This window comes from Bubalus kerabau, chromosome 19 (genome assembly GCF_029407905.1).
Source record: "Bubalus kerabau isolate K-KA32 ecotype Philippines breed swamp buffalo chromosome 19, PCC_UOA_SB_1v2, whole genome shotgun sequence".
Lineage (NCBI taxonomy): Eukaryota > Metazoa > Chordata > Mammalia > Artiodactyla > Bovidae > Bubalus > Bubalus kerabau.
In genome coordinates, this window is record NC_073642.1 from 47001716 (window position 1) to 47017703 (window position 15988).

The following is a 15988-nucleotide window of genomic DNA, read 5'->3' on the forward strand; positions in this document are numbered from 1 at the left end:
ATAAAAAGACCTTGAAATCTACAACACATACTTTTACACTTGCCTAGATTTTCGATGCTCATTTTTTTAAAATCCCTAAACACAAAAGCTATCTATATCTTTCCTAACTATCCCTTTCAAGAAACACAATTTTAAGAAGGATACCATGTGAAAATTTGTTGCAAATTTTTTCTAAGCAGAAAAGTATAATTTCTTTCAAGTTAGATATCAAGAAATAAATTAGGGGGAAAGTTGGAATGATATTAATATATAAACATAAAATAATCTTTAAAATGATGTTAAGTAAAACCATGTACTGCAGTAAATTTCCTAAAAAATTCCCCTTGATTATTTTATAATAAAAATGGATGGTAAAAGATACTGAAAGAAAGTTCTTTTCCCTAGGGAATCTGAATTTGAAAAAAAACCTAATGTATGTATGTTGGTCAACTGAGAGGTCCTGAAAGGAACACATTATAATACATCTGAATTTTTTCAGTCTAAATTTCCTTGAGATAGTTCTGCTGACATAAACCGTGGGAATAAAATTCTAAATTTGCTTATCTTTTATATATAGATACCAGGCAGAGTCATTTTCTTTTTCTTTTTGAAACCTCAAAATATGTTTAAAGGGCCATCACCTCTCCATTCTCTTTCTACCATTTCACGGGGCTAAGGGTTAAAAAAAAGAAGCTATCATCCATTCCAGAGCTATATTCCAAATACATAGATTAACCGACCCATTAGAGAGAAATTCAGCATGGTGTGAAGACATTGAATGTATGAGTGCTAGTCACTCTCCACAGCAATTCTTCCCAGCACTGTTTGGAAGCCAGCAAGGGATTGAATGGGCCAAGGAATCCTGCTGAGCATTTCAATTCTTGTCAATTTCTATCCCCTGGTGGTTTATAATAATAGAGTTAGCAGGGAGAGCAGAGGAATAACATTAGTGACACATGTGCTTGCTCCCTCAACAAACCCTTGCTCATGGGTTGCCTGCAGTTTGATTGTCGTACCTGAGATTTTGCCACTGCTGCACCTGTTCTGAAAAGCTAACAGTCAAATATACCAAATCTAGAGATACGCGTGTATAATGTGAATAATAGGAAAGGCTGAATTTAGGACCCACCTTGAGCCTGTTATTACTTCATTATGAAGAGAATCAGTGCACCAATGTGGTATGAGTCAATTCTAGGTTCATCTGACAATTCAGTATTCGTAATAATTAGTCAAGAGATATTAGAGGCAACAAGAAAATGCCTCATCCCAATTAGGAACACTTCTCCACAATTTTTTCTAAGAACTACTTGTTCTGATTATTACTATGATGCCTGAATACGATCTATGCCAGTGCTTTGCAATTTTGTATTCTGCAGCATACCTGCAGATCTGTAAATACACTATAGTATCATGTGAAGAGGAAAGGAGATTCTGATGAAAAACAGCAAATGTATGCACAGTATGAAAGAAACGAAAGAAGCATAAGATACCACAGTCTTGATGACAAATTGGTTTTATCATGACATAAAACCTTTCAAACAGCTAAGGAGCAGTGAGAAAACTGCTCCCTCTTGAGGAGTATGAACTTTACTAAGTTTAACTTCATGTATTAATGTCATAATTTCATAAGTACCTTTAGACTTAAAATTTATATAGCTCAGCTCCTTCTTACAGTGTGACTAAGCAACCCTGTCATCCATATGTTATCTTCATTTCCTAAAGGAACTTTAAAACAATCTCTTCACCTGTGGTAAACATTTGCCTTTTCACGTTAGCATCTGATTTCTGTATAATCAAAATGAAAACCATTTTGCAATACATTCTATTATTAAACAGAAGAAAATTCTGCTGTCTTAGTTTCCAAATAAACCTGTGAAATAATTAAACTGTGTTCTTAATGTTATCCATTTAAAAAAAAAAAGATCATTAAAATCCTAAAAAAAATTAACTTCTTCTAGGTAGTTACCTTGATTACAGTCAATAACATTGCAAAATTCCCTGACGTTGTTTTCATTGATTTCAGCTTGCTTTCTTTCAATAAATGCAGATATTCGTCTGTCAATCTGCAAACAATAAGTATATGCATCTTAATTCAAACATAGTAAAATTTTAAAAAATACTCCCTTGGCCCCCCAAAACCCAACTTCTTACTTCTGCTTTTCCAGCCTTTATCTGAACTACTTCTGGATCAAAATGGACCTGTGTCTTTTTCACATCTCCTATATCACAGTCTTTGGGCTTTTCTTCCTCTTCCAGGTCTCCAATGGGAAAGTTGGCATTTACTTCATTCTTGTTCCCTGTTTCTGTTTTTCCTATTTCTTCAACAACAGTTGTATTCTCCTCTTTAATCAGAGGCTGAAGTTTTGCTAAAAAAGGCTGAGAAGAACACAATTCCATCTGCTGAGGTTCAAACTGATCAAAATTAATCACATTTACCATATTTATATAAATTTCAGCTAAGTAAAAGCAATATTCAGTATCAGTTAACTAAATATAAAAGGTTGGCATCATACATAGATCTGACCACATGTAAGTGTTTTTGCTGTTCTCTATTATTGTGACCAATATCATTTGCTATAAATCTATTTAAAGAAAAAAGGAAAGAAGAGAAAGAAAACCTGAGGAAATTTAAAATTTTCTTTGAGGGAATCATTCTGTCACTCATCTTTTATTTTGTGCCAAATCAAAGCCTCAGCCTCTGGCACCAATGCCACTTAATTAACATGTCATTCAAATGCCTCCTCAGAACACTAAGGCTTCGTATTTTTCCTCCTTAACACAAGAGCCAGTGCTCTCACTCAGCAAAGCCCCGCATTAGCACTGTATCACTGGAGAGTCTCCACTTGAAACTGCAGTTGGCCAAAGTGAATGAGAGAGCACAGACATGAAATACATAGGTGTTATGCTGAGTGAACACTCAGGCTTTTCCTGACATGACATCCTCTTGGGTCATGAATTTACATTTTTAAAAAGAAAATGAACAAGGAAAAAAAAAAAACTACCAAGAGCCATAGCTCAAAGAGGTAGATGCCTACAATACTAGTGGGGAATACAACTCTATCATATAAATTATACTACCATCCCCTCAACACACACACACAAAATTAGGCCTCAACTGAGTCCTATAGCTCCTTGCTTCCACCCTTCAAAACTATGGTTAACTATTACTTTTAACATGAAACAGTTAAAATTTCCCATAAAGTCCTGAATAGAGGGCTGAAAATTGTCTACTTCACTAATCAAAACATACCAACACTTGTCAAAGTTCCAATTATTTTTTCATACCACAATTTTGCTTCCTTTGTCTGCTATACCAAAAGTTCTTCTGAATCCTTATATCTTAATGGCACTAAACTGACCAATCCAAACCTTTATGACACTTCATATTTTATACTTTGATTAGAGATAAACTGTAAACTTCCATCAATTATAACTGCAAATATGTTCACGTGGAAACTAGTAAGGTCATAATACTGTTTGGTTATTGAACTGAAATATTAAAAAAAATATAGCAATACTCTTATAGATTAACAATTCAGTGTTGGCTTTTAATATAAAGAATGAATTATTTCAAACTCTTGAGATGATAAAATAGTGACCAGCTACTTACTAATATGAGACATTAATGTCACAGAAATTACTTTCTTTTTAAAAACTATGCTGAAACTGTTTAATTGCAATAGACACTCCAGGATGTGTCATGCTGGGATAATGCCACTTCTTGAACCACTGAAAGCACTCCATGAGCCTCCAAACTCACCCAAGGCATGGAATCATTATCATAGCATGACACACACCTGCCGTGTCTTATTGCTTAATTATAACCCACCATAGATGCAACTGTATTGAATTTTCAGTGCAAGTCTGGAATCGAATAGAACTGCATTCATTCAGTTGTCACACCCACATCAGCCCATTCGGCTATATTCCTGTAACTGTCCTGATCACTATGTAAATTAACAGATTTGGATCCAATCTGGCTGAAGTAACCTTTTATTAATAACAGTATTAATAAGGTGGTAAGACAGAACCTACAAATACTCCAGTGTACAATTTAGCTACAATTAATTTCTAGTCTCAATATCGAGTTAACATTTTTAACAAGAAATTTACCTGTAAATATAAAACGTGTTGCTCAAGTGCACTAAAGAGAAAAGCGGGCTGGAGTGCCGAGAGGCTCTGGAGCTTGTTCCAATCGATTGTAATTTTCACCACATCATCTCTGAGGTTAAGCTTTAAAGGGGCAAACCAGCAATATCACAAAAATTACATGATTAAGCTGTACATATGGGATTGTCACAAAAATAAGATTTCTATAGAATAACATGCCATTTAGCTCAAAGTTCTCAAGTTTTTAATGATACATAAAAGTGCTCTACCTAGCTAGCACTCCAAAAAGGCAAGAAAGGTCCAATTCTTAGAAAAAAGCAGATGACATCTCTTAATTCTTTTCTTGGGTCTGTGTAATGGGACCATCTCACAGGCAAAACTATCCAGGAAAGATGAAAAGGTGAGGCTTTTTTTTTTTTTATAATTCAGCATCTAAAAACTTTTGGATAGGGGCCAACAAATGCTTGCCCTATTCAAAATCCTACTGCTTCTAGCTAAGAGCATTAAATACAGGGGGGAGGTACATTTATGAAAGTTCTGATTTCAAAATTTCTGCATTTCTTTTTGTTAAATATGTACATAAATATTTAACAAATATATCATTCCTCTGATGTCTTCCGAATCACATTTTCATTGTTTTCAATTTTAACCAATTATTTTTAATTTAAAAATCAACTCATACATTCATATTCATATATATTATAAAGTCTGCGGATACATGGCAGCATATGTTTACTTCAAATAAAAATTAAACTATTATTTAGCTGTGGAAATCTGAAATTTAAAAACAAATGCTTTTCCACAATAGTGTAATAAACAGCCAGAGACTGGATGGAAAGGTCAGACTCACTGCTAAACAGTATTTTCTAGTAAAGTAAAAGAGTTTATCATATGAAAATTTCTCATAAATTGGCTACGTATGACCTATTACGATAAAATTATATATAGAAAGCTACCACAAACCTGAATATAAAATTAATATCAAGATGAATGAACATTTTAGAAGGAAAGCCTCCATCTTTAGTATTTCAAGTGAATAAAAGTGAATCACTGTAAACATTTTTAGGGACACGTGTGTTATGGCATATATCCTGCATCGCAGGATCAAGTTAACTCTTATTTTTTCAGAAATCATTTATTTAAAATTAGTCATGTTTTCTACAAAATAAGGACAAGTGTTCTATTAGTTAGGATCTTATGAACTGTGATTATAATAAAACAAAAAAAATCAATCAATGTACCAAAGAGATCCAAAGTTCCCCAAAAGGCACTATACGAATGAACGCTGTATGACCACCCTTTGACAGAAATATTTAAAGTCCATATTAGACAAGTGTAAAGAAGTTTTGTGTAGGATGCACTGGCAAAAACTAGTTTGTTATTTTAACTAAGGTTTTATATTAAGATAATCATATTAATCTTAATTTCTATTTTTAATGCTTATAAAGGTTTCCTTAGACAACAGCTTATGCATGGAAGTAACCCAACACTATACTTTTACAGTTCTGAAGGAAATCTATAGTTGATTATAACAAATTTACAAATACAGTTTGGGGATAACGCAGGCAAATCCTCAACCAAAGCAAAGCATCAAATTTTCTAGAGAAAATAACTTACAGAAATTAAATTGAATGTCTGGATTATATTCTCATTTCAATTTAGCAGAATTACATAAGCTTTCAAGTGCAAGATACTTGGTCTTTGAAGAAACCACGTAACAATGTCACAAATTAACTTTAAAACTATCCCCAATACATCCAACTATTATTCAACAAATTCCCTATTAGTAATATATGAATTCTGTGCATTTTTACCTATAGAACTTGTAAACCATTCAATCAAAAAGGTATTAGTCTGTCATTAATATGGACTATTTAAAATACACATTTCAGTAAAAACTTTATTACACTAATATAAAAATCCAAGTTAACAGTAAATATTTCTTCAGCTTGGTAAAACGCAGCAACCAGAGGCAAAATCAGTATTCAATAAATTCAAAATCTGGGCTAGAAAAATTTTAACATCTGATTTTATGTTTCCTATTGAGGAGAGCTAATAACACAATGATAGTATATAGAAGGAACTGGGCATTTTACAACATTTTGAAAGATTCCTTAATCTTGTTTCAAAAGGAAATAGTTATTTCCACCAGGAACAATTTTATAAGTATAGTACTCTGGCTTTCGTTATCTTTAACAGTACATCTCAAAATATAGAGAGTATCACCAAATTGGCTAGCATTTAATTGATGAGACAATCTTATTTTTTGACAATCTTATTTAGTCTTATTTATGGTCCCTTTACTCTGTCATGAAAACTAACCAAATATTTACTCTAAATATTTTTGACATGTGACATAAGTAAATTTTAACCACTATTTTTACCTACAGAATGTCAGAATGTTTAAAATTTTTAAATGAGTTTTAAAAATTCAGTATGCAAACTATTTCAAAAGATAGGTTTAAATTAATGTTTTTAAAAAGGATCTCCTCAGTGGTAGGGGGGTACTTTTGTAAACTATAGGTGAGTATAAACTTTTTTCATCTTGATATTAGGATTAAAAAAAAAGTTCCAACGTCCACGCCATAGAAAGTTCTCAAACATTTAAACCACTTACACGTCTTGAGTCTTCAGACTGAAATAATTACCCTAAGTCTTAAAAAATAAATAAATAAAAGTTCTAAGTCCTTGACAAACTAATGAGTTTAAAAGTTATAACTTTTAGCTGACTCTATTAATAATCATCCCATTACTCCAAAATGAATGTTTAACTAAGACCAGTGCTCTTTGTAAGTCAGGACAAACATTGAAATTCTTTAAAATACTGAAATAACCTTTTAAAAGACTGATTCACCATCTACCCAAGGCTTTTAAAAATAATTTTCACAAATCAAACACACTATTTTCATAAAGGAAGTTACTGTTATCTTCAACACAAATGCCTAAGTCCAAGATTTTTTTTTAAAGATTTCTTTTTGAAAGCAGATAAACGTATTTTCAAGCTGTTTCTCATTTAAAATTTGCTTTGCATTTACATCAGTAAACAGTGCCTTCAGTGTAAGGAGTACCTTTATTTAAGCTCTATTTTATTATGACATTTCTACAAAAGCTATTTACCAGCCAGTTAAACTAATAAATAGTTGAATTACGAGTTAAACAACTTGTGATGCAAGCTGTATAGACCAAGGGTAACTCAGCCAACTTTATGCTAGAAATAGTTTAGATTCTTTTTCTCTTCCTCCTCGTTTTAAAGGGGAAGAGATGCAAGCTACGGCCAGAAGGAAAAAAAATAAACAAAAGCAAGTGACTCATAAGAGCAAATCACCCTAAAGAGGCGGAGAGAGCGCTTTTCTAAAAATCTCAGGCCCTACGAACCTATCAATTTCTACAATGAATGAACTGGAAGAAAAACGATCCTGAGGCTCCAGGCGCCTCCCAAACCATCAGAGAAGCTCTTCCGTATCCATTCTCTCCAAGCCTGTTTCTTACCGAGCCGCGTTTATCACTCACACTAGCCTCATTCACTCTTGGTGAGAAGAGCTGCAAATCTAGCCTGTCACCGGTCATGATCTAACCAGCGCGGCCATCCTCACTCAGCCCACAGGCTACCGGGCCCACGCTCCTACCCCGGCCTCTGCTACTCCAGCCGGGTCCCACACCCTGCAGGCCTCCGGTGCCCCCTGCCTCCGCGCAAGGGAAAATGGGGGGAGGGGCAGGCCGCTTCCCAAACCCCTACTCCACAGAACATCACTCACTTGTCCAGCCAGGTTATGCAAGGAGCGAAAGACTTCGCAGACTATCTCTCGGGAGAGGCTGGGGCTGCAGCTCCGCTCCAGGCTCCTGTCACCGATGGTCGGGCGACTAGGCTCAGCGGCAGCAGCCATGACACTTTCTGAGGCTGCCCCCGCCAGCACCAAAGTGCGCTCACAACCCACCCCTCCCTCATCGCCTCGGTCGCTCCGCGATGATGTCAAAGCACTGCGTCTCTTTTAGACCAAGGCTTTGAGGACCCACTGTGTGACTGACAAGCACCTGCGCCAATCAGGTTCCGCTGAGGACAGCGAACGGATGATTGCCGACCTACGTGAGACTGGCCACATTTCCCCTGGAGATTGGAATCGGTATCCAAAGAGGGTTAGCTTCGTGAAGTGTACCTTTACTCAGATATTAGTGATGAGTATTGCTAGAGAAAACTTATAGTTAAATGTGATTTAGTCCCATATTAAAAGTTAAAATTTTAACACGGCCCTGTGGAGTGGTCTGGAGAAAGATCCCTCATCAGGGATGCAGCGCTGCCAACGCTTATTTGTAAATATTGAGAACTTTTCCATACAGAATTGTCATAACTGGATAGAATATTTTCACCCGTATTCAAATTAACATCACTAATTTTTCATTAGAGGAAGAAGATATAAAACAAAAAATTTTATGCCTCATTTACTATCAAGGGAATATTATTAGATCTGCAAAATAGTTCGGTCAAGTTTTAAAACTGGTGAATCAGTTGTTTTTCTCTGGGTAATAGGATAGAGACACTCATCCTAAAACTGTTTTCAATAAAGGGAAACACTGTCAAGATGATCCCAACAGGAATTTAAACCAAGTAAGCAATCGCATGCAACACAATCTCTGAAATCAGAATATACAAATCTGAATTGAAAATTGACAAAATATTACTTATCAGATAACTTTGTTAAAAGATGCTTAGTTTGTAGTATTAGAGAGTCTAACATTAAAAAGTCTGTCCTGTGCAATTGAAGAAAAAAGGTTAGAAAGTTTTTAGTGTTAAAATCTGTTCATAAACACTTGAACAATAAACATTGTCAGTTTAGAGATAAGGGAGGGAGGATTTAATGTTCTAATAAACTAATGCCTTTAGAAGAAGCAGAGGTAGAAACTTGCACAAAGTGTATTCTTCAGTTTTAGAGTAGTCTGAATGAAAGGAAGTGAATGTCTGAATGATGGCATCCGGTCTCATCACTTCCTGGGAAATAGTTGGGGAAACAGTGGAACAGTGGCAGACTTTATTTTTCTGGGCTCCAAAATCACTGCAGATGGTGATTGAAGCCATGAAATTAAAAGACCCTTACTCCTTGGAAGGAACGTTATGACCAACCTAGATAGCATATTAAAAAGCAGAGACATTACTTTGTCAACAAAGGTCCGTCTAGTCAAGGCTGTGGTTTTTCCAGTGGTCATGTATGGATGTGAGAGTTGGACTGTGAAGAAAGCTGAGTGCTGAAGAATTGATGCTTTTGAACTGTGGTGTTGGAGAAGACTCTTGAGAGTCCCTTGGACTGCAAGGAGATCCAACCAGTCCATCCTAAAAGAGATCAGTCCTGAGTGTTCATTGGAAGGACTGATGCTGAAACTGAAACTCCAGTACTTTGGCCACCTCATGCGAAGAGCTGACTCATTGGAAAAGACCCTGATGCTGGGAGGGATTAGGGGCAGAAGGGGAAGGGGACGACAGAATGAGATGGCTGGATGGCATGGGAGTTGGTGATGGACAGGGAGGCCTGGCGTGCTGTGACTCATGGGGTCGCAAAGATATGACCGAGCGAAGGAAGTGAACTGAATGAAAGGAAAGGAATAAGGCACCAAGGAACTGGGATTAAGAGCAATAGGGATTTTAAAAAAGCCTTTGACCTCTCCCTAGGGAGGCTCTTAATTAGGCTTTCATTTTCAAAGAGCATCAGGCTTGATAGGATCTTCAGTAATCTTGTCTGGTCCCTGTTCACAGCAAGATATACAGTTTATAATCCAGCCTATGTCTAGAGATGTCAGATAGATTTCACAATATCTAATCCCAAATTAAGTAACCTTCTCATTCAAGCCACTCATTCTCATATATAACCTAAATTCGGGATTCTTTGCAATGTTAGCATATTTTCTCTGCCTTTGGTTCTCTTGTTAGAGTATCATTCTAATGAGGTAACTAGTTTCTGTTTGGTAACATATTAGCAACCAATTCCAGATCATTTGTTTTCATCTAGATGTGAGGTCTTTCTTTTATTCCCCCAATATTCAGGACACTGGTATGAAACACATTTGGGAACTTGATTTGTATAAGAATACCATCTTTAATAAGATACTGCTCATCCTTTTCTTTTGGAGAAGGAAATGGCAACCTACTCCAGTCTTCTTGCCTAGAGACTCCTGTGGACAGAGGAGCCTGGGGGCTGCTGTCCATAGGGTCACACAGAGTCAGACACGACTTAAGTGACTTAGCATGCATGCATGCATTGGAGAAGGAAATGGCAACCCACTCCAGTATTCTTGCCTGGAGAATCCCAGGGACAGAGGAGCCTCATGGGCTGCCGTCTATGGGGTCGCACAGAGTTGGACACGACTGAAGCGACTTAGCAGCAGCAGCAGCATCCTTTTCTTTGCCATCACTGATTTTGAAATTTAGAGTTTTACTTTTTCCCTTGAACCTCTAATATAGAATTGATTAGTGGCCATTGGATCTGTATATAAATTCTCTATTTCAATGTGTAGACTTCCACTTATAGTATTGATTACTTAGCTAATACCTGAAAATTGACTCTCTTGTGCATTATTTCTTCTTTCTAGGAACTTTTCTTACTCCTTCCTGAAGCCTATTATCAGGAGGCTTCTTGAAGCCTACTATCCTGAAGCTATTCCTGAAGCTCAGTATATATATGCTTGTTGAGTTTAATTTATTTGCCTAAGTTGAACAGATTTGTAAAATGGAAAAACAAAAGCTTCTGCTCTTGAGGGGAAATTGTACAACACAGTAAGAATGCTATAAGCCATTCATTTCAAATAATGAAGCATGTCTGTTTATTCTCCCCTGGAACAGCAAATTCAAAGTGCTTAAATTTTCCTTAATGAATAAGCACAGCTAGCCTCCATAACCTTCTCATGAAAGACACACATAAAATTAATTGTACCAGCTGTATGCCAGGCATTCTGACCAGGTTTGAAGGTACAAAGATGAATCAGGCAAGGACTGTCTTTCAAAAAGTTCCAGTTCTCATGGGTGAGGCATTTATGTAAACAAACAACTATGATGTAATGTGACAACAATCATATTGGAGGTATGTATAAAGCAATACAACCAATTAGAGGTGTTTGGATTCATTATCAGGAAAAACTCTAAACACTTGATATAAAACATGGATTTTGAGGTTCAAATGATGAGTACAAATTCTCAATTTAGATAAAACAGTAGCAGCAACTTTAACATGCCATGATATGTTTAGGGAGGATACACTGGATAGAGAAGTATGGTGAAGCCAGCATTTCCCAAAGTTTGCTCTGCTGAATACTGGTCTTACAAGATGCTTCTTGTCAACAAAAGTTTCCATGATCAAAGAAGTTGGAATAAAGTTAACTGTATTGCCATAGCATGCAACAGATCACAACATTCCACTTTCTATTAGCAAGGAGCTCAGCACCACAATCAAGTCCAAGGACACAGCTAAACCAATTTGAAAATCCCAGCTTTGAGGATTGGTTTACTAGGACTTCCCATACTGATTTGTGATTCATTCAAGGTTAAGAAAACATACTGCTACTTCAACAAAGAAAATTTTAATAGAAATTGTTACGTATGATAAGTTAATTAACTGAAAAGATAACAAGAGAACAGTATCTATCACACTGTTAGGAAATTTGGGAAATAGCTAACCCCTCTAGAGCTATGGGAACAAAGAGAAAAGTTTGAAATTATTAAAATTTAGGAGCTTAGAGGTACATCCCTGTGGAGTCCCTCAGAGAAGGGGCTGTTGCTCAGCTTGGATTGGTGACTTAAGGATGGCAAGTTTTTAAAACTGAAAATAGAGCATCCAACCACCATAGAACAATATCATGGAGTCTAATATACATGTAATTGGAACCCCTAAAGAAGAATAGAGAGAGACTGGGGCAAAAGAAACATTTCAAAAGATGAGACCAAGAAATTTCCAAAACTAGTGAAAGCCAAACCACTATCAAATAGTGAAAGCATCAGATCCAGGAAACCCTGAGAACTCCACTATTATATACTGCTGCCTAACAAATATCCACAAATTTAGTGACTTAAAACAACAAATATTTCTTATCACCAAATTTCTGTATGAGAAATTCAGGAGTGACTTTGAATGGTGGTTCTGTCACCCACTTTGGAGAAAGACAGCCAGAGAGAAGTCACAATGACTTTAGGATGGAGTCAAGTCACAGGCTTCCCTGGTGTGGTAAAGAATTTGCCTGCCAAGCAGGAGACATGGGTTCAATCCCTGGGTCAGGAGGATCACCTAGAGAAGGAAATGGCAACCCACTCCAGTACTCTTGCCTGGGAAATCCCATGGACAGAGGAGACTGGCAGGCTACAGTCCACGGGGTCACAAAAGAATCAGACACAATGAAGCAACTAAACAACAACTCTCAAGTCACACACTGTCATTTCCAGCTGATTCTACTTGTTAGTAGCAAGTTACTCTGTGTGGCCCATACCCAAGAAGAAGGAAATTAGGCTCCATATCTCCATTTCAAAGTTGAGGGAGAAATAAAGAATTTTTTTTTTAAGGTAGACAAAATCAAGATAATTCACTATGTCAGATCTGCACTATAGGAAATGTTAAAGGAAATTTTTTAGGCAAAAGGACTATGACAGCAGAAAAATATTGGTATCTACACAGCAAAATGAATATGTTAATAAATGGTTAAAATAAAGTGATATAGGAGACATTTTTCTTTTATTTGTTCTGAAGATAATTAACTGTATAAAGTAAAAATAGTAGCACATTATTGTGGGTTTACAGCATATATAAAGGAAATGCGTGACCAAAATAGCACAAAAATTGGGAGGGAGGTATTATAAATATTCAGTTGTAGGATTTTCACCTTGTACATGAAGCAGCATAATATTTGAAGGTAGAATATGATAAAGATGTAAATTATAAACCCTAGGTTAACTAACAAAGCATTTAAAAAAATAAGTATAAATAATAAGCCAGCAATGGAGATAGGAAGGAATCATAAAAATATTTAATGAGAAAATAATAAGGTAATAGATTATAATCCAACAATATCAATAATTAAATGTGAATGATCTAAACACAGATTTAAAGACTGATTAAAAATTAATATCTAACTATATGCTGATTAAAGGAAACCCACTTTAAATATAAAGATAGAGACAGCTTAAAAGTTAAAGATGGAAAAAATATACAGTGTGCAAGTACCAATAAAAATAAATCCATCTGTTCTCCATCAGCTATTCACCTGCCTGGTATACCCTTGTTCTTTTCCTAATATCTGCAACCTATCCTAAATCCAAAAGCCGAATATTTCACTCTAACAGCCACTTTATATATTTCCACTGTACTGCCTCTAGTGCCTTAATTTCAGTAATCCTCTACACCCACAAAAAAGAAATAAAGCCAGAATGACTATTTTAATATCAGACTGCAGATATCACAAGAGCAGCAGCTGCTGCTGTTGTTTAATCACTAAGTTGTGTCCAACTCTTTGTAACCCCATGGACTGTAGCCCACCAGAGATCTCTGTCCATGGGATTCTCCAGGCAAGAATACTGGAGTGGGTGCCATTTCCTTCTCCAGGGGATCTTCCCCACCCAGGGATCAAACCCACGTCTCCTGCTTGATAGGCAGATTCTTTACCACTGAGCCACCTGGAAAGCCCACAAGAGCAGTATGTAATGTTGAAAGGGTCAGTTCATCAAAAAAGACTTAACAATATTGTTTGTACACCAAAAATAGATCTTGAAAATATTTGAGGCAAAAACCGATAGGACTGAAAGGAGAAAGATGCAAACCACAATTATATTTGGAGACTTTAACACCATTCTCTCAGTAATTGGTAGAAAAAGTAGAAAAATGGTGTCGAAGTTGCTAATATTAGTAGAAAAAAGACCAACTAAAAGAAAATGGTTCATTCAAAGTTATAAAGTACATTTTACATTTCTTCTATTTTATTATAGTTGTTAATCACCTCATTTATCTTTATAAATGTTCACCTTATATTAAAGACATTTTTTTCTTTGAAAATCATGTTAATCAAGCTTTATAAAATTAACCCCACTTTTCCCCTTTGATTTGTATTTTATTTTCAGAGGTAGTTGGTCTACATTTCTAATTCATTTTCATAAGTCAGTAGTTCATAATATTTAAGATTCAGGTTTCCAAACTGATGTACAAAAATCTACCTAAACAAAACTATAAGACACTTCTGAGAAACACAGAGTAAACTCGAAAAAACTGAAAGACCTCCTACATTCTTGGCTAAGAATTAAATATCATAAAGATGATAGTTCTCCCCATATTAATGTACAAAGTTAATATACTTTGAATAAAATAACAATAAATATTTTTTTCTAGATCTGGAAAGTTCATTTTAAAAGTTAAAGTTAATATGGAAACATAAACAAACCATCTACAGGAAAATCTACACGTTATGTGCTTGTCCTTAGTCGTTCAGTTGTGTCCGACTCTTCGAGACCCCATGGACTGTAGTCATGCCAGGCTCCTCTGTCCATGGGGATTCTCCAGGCAAGAATACTCTTGTGGGTTACCACACCCTCCTCCAGGGGATCTTCCTAATCCAGGGATCGAACCTAGGTCTCTGGCATTGAGGGCAAATTCTTTACCGTTTGAGCCACCATGGAAGCCCTAGAATACTGGGGTGGGTAGCCTATCCCTTGTCCAGGGGAACTTCCTAACCCAGGAATCGAACCTGGTTCTCCTATATTGCAGGTGGATTCTTTACCAGCTGAGCTACCAGGGAAGCCCACACACATTACATCTTCCCACAAACAATGATTATTATTTAGCCTTGAACCAACCATTATTTTTTAAGGCAAAAATATGAAAAAATGTATTTTCCATTAACTCATTTACTCAACATTTCTGGTGCCCTTCATTTCTCTGGGTAGATCCAAATTTCCATCTAGTATCATTTGCCCTTTGGTTGAAGGGCTTCCTTTAACTCTTTCTGTATTGAAGATCTGTTGGTAATGACTTCTCTTAATTTTTATTTTTCTGAAATTTTGGTTTCAGTTTTTAATGTTTGTTGGGTAAAGAAATCTGCTGTCTTTTTCTTTCAGTACTTTAAAGATACGTCTCCATTATCTTCTGGCTTGCATAGTTTATTGAGAAGTGTGCTGTAGTTACTAGCCTTGTTTCTCTGTGTCTCTGTTAACTGCTTTAAAATTTTTTCTTTTTATTGTTGGTTCTCAGCAATTTTGATTATACTGTGCCTAGGCATTGCCCACTTGAGCCCTTTGCACTCCATGTCCTTATGTCTTATTTTTTTTTTTTTTCCTTTTTGGTCAGTAAGTCGCTTCTTATTGAGAGGCGGTCTTGAGAGTCCCTTGGACTACAAGGAGAACAAACCAGTCAATCCTAAAGGAAATCAACCCTGACTATTCATTGGAAGGACTGATGCTGAAGTTCTAATACTGTGGCCACCTAATGTGAAGAGCCAACTCTTTGGAAAAGACCCTGATGTTGGGAAAAATTGAGGGCAGAGGAGAAGGGGGTGACAGAGGATAAGAAGGTTGGATGGCATCACCAACTCAATGGACAGGAGTTTGAGCAAACTCAGGGAGATAGTGAAGGACAGGGATGCCTTAGGTTGCAAAGAGTTGGACACGACTTAGTGACTGAACAACAACAGCAAGTCTCATCTGAGATTTAAGCTCCCTCCTTTTGGTTGAGCTTGCCAACTTTAATTCAGTGTCTGTTTTTGTTTTCATCAAAGCATCATTCTTTGGTAAGTATACATTTGTTTTCTGAACCACAGGCTTTAAAATGGAATCCCAATTTTCTAAATTCTCTCAAGAGGACCTTCCTTCTGGGAACCCAGCTAGTTTAGTCTCTCCTCATGTACATTTTTAGCTAAATGGACTAACCAAAAATAATTTAGATCTCCA

At 36.2% G+C, this 15988-nt stretch overlaps 1 protein-coding gene across 6 annotated transcripts in view; it reads right to left on the reverse strand.

Moving 5' to 3' along the window:
- MBIP (MAP3K12 binding inhibitory protein 1) overlaps positions 1-8088 on the reverse strand; it is a 19131-nt gene extending 11043 nt beyond the window's left edge. Inside the window, exons 1-4 of one of the 6 annotated variants that reach the window (XM_055556506.1) lie at positions 7845-8088; positions 4093-4212; positions 2131-2355; positions 1946-2042 (exon numbers count right to left, since the gene is read on the reverse strand). In XM_055556506.1, the coding sequence (XP_055412481.1) occupies positions 1946-2042; positions 2131-2355; positions 4093-4212; positions 7845-7973 (571 nt within the window). In that variant the 5' untranslated portion in view covers positions 7974-8088. Of the gene's footprint in view, positions 1-1945; positions 2043-2130; positions 2356-4092; positions 4213-7578; positions 7727-7844 lie in introns of those variants that run through there. The other 5 variants (XM_055556505.1, XM_055556502.1, XM_055556501.1 and 2 more) reach the window with 5 other exon arrangements.
- Positions 8089-15988: the final 7900 nt, after the last annotated feature.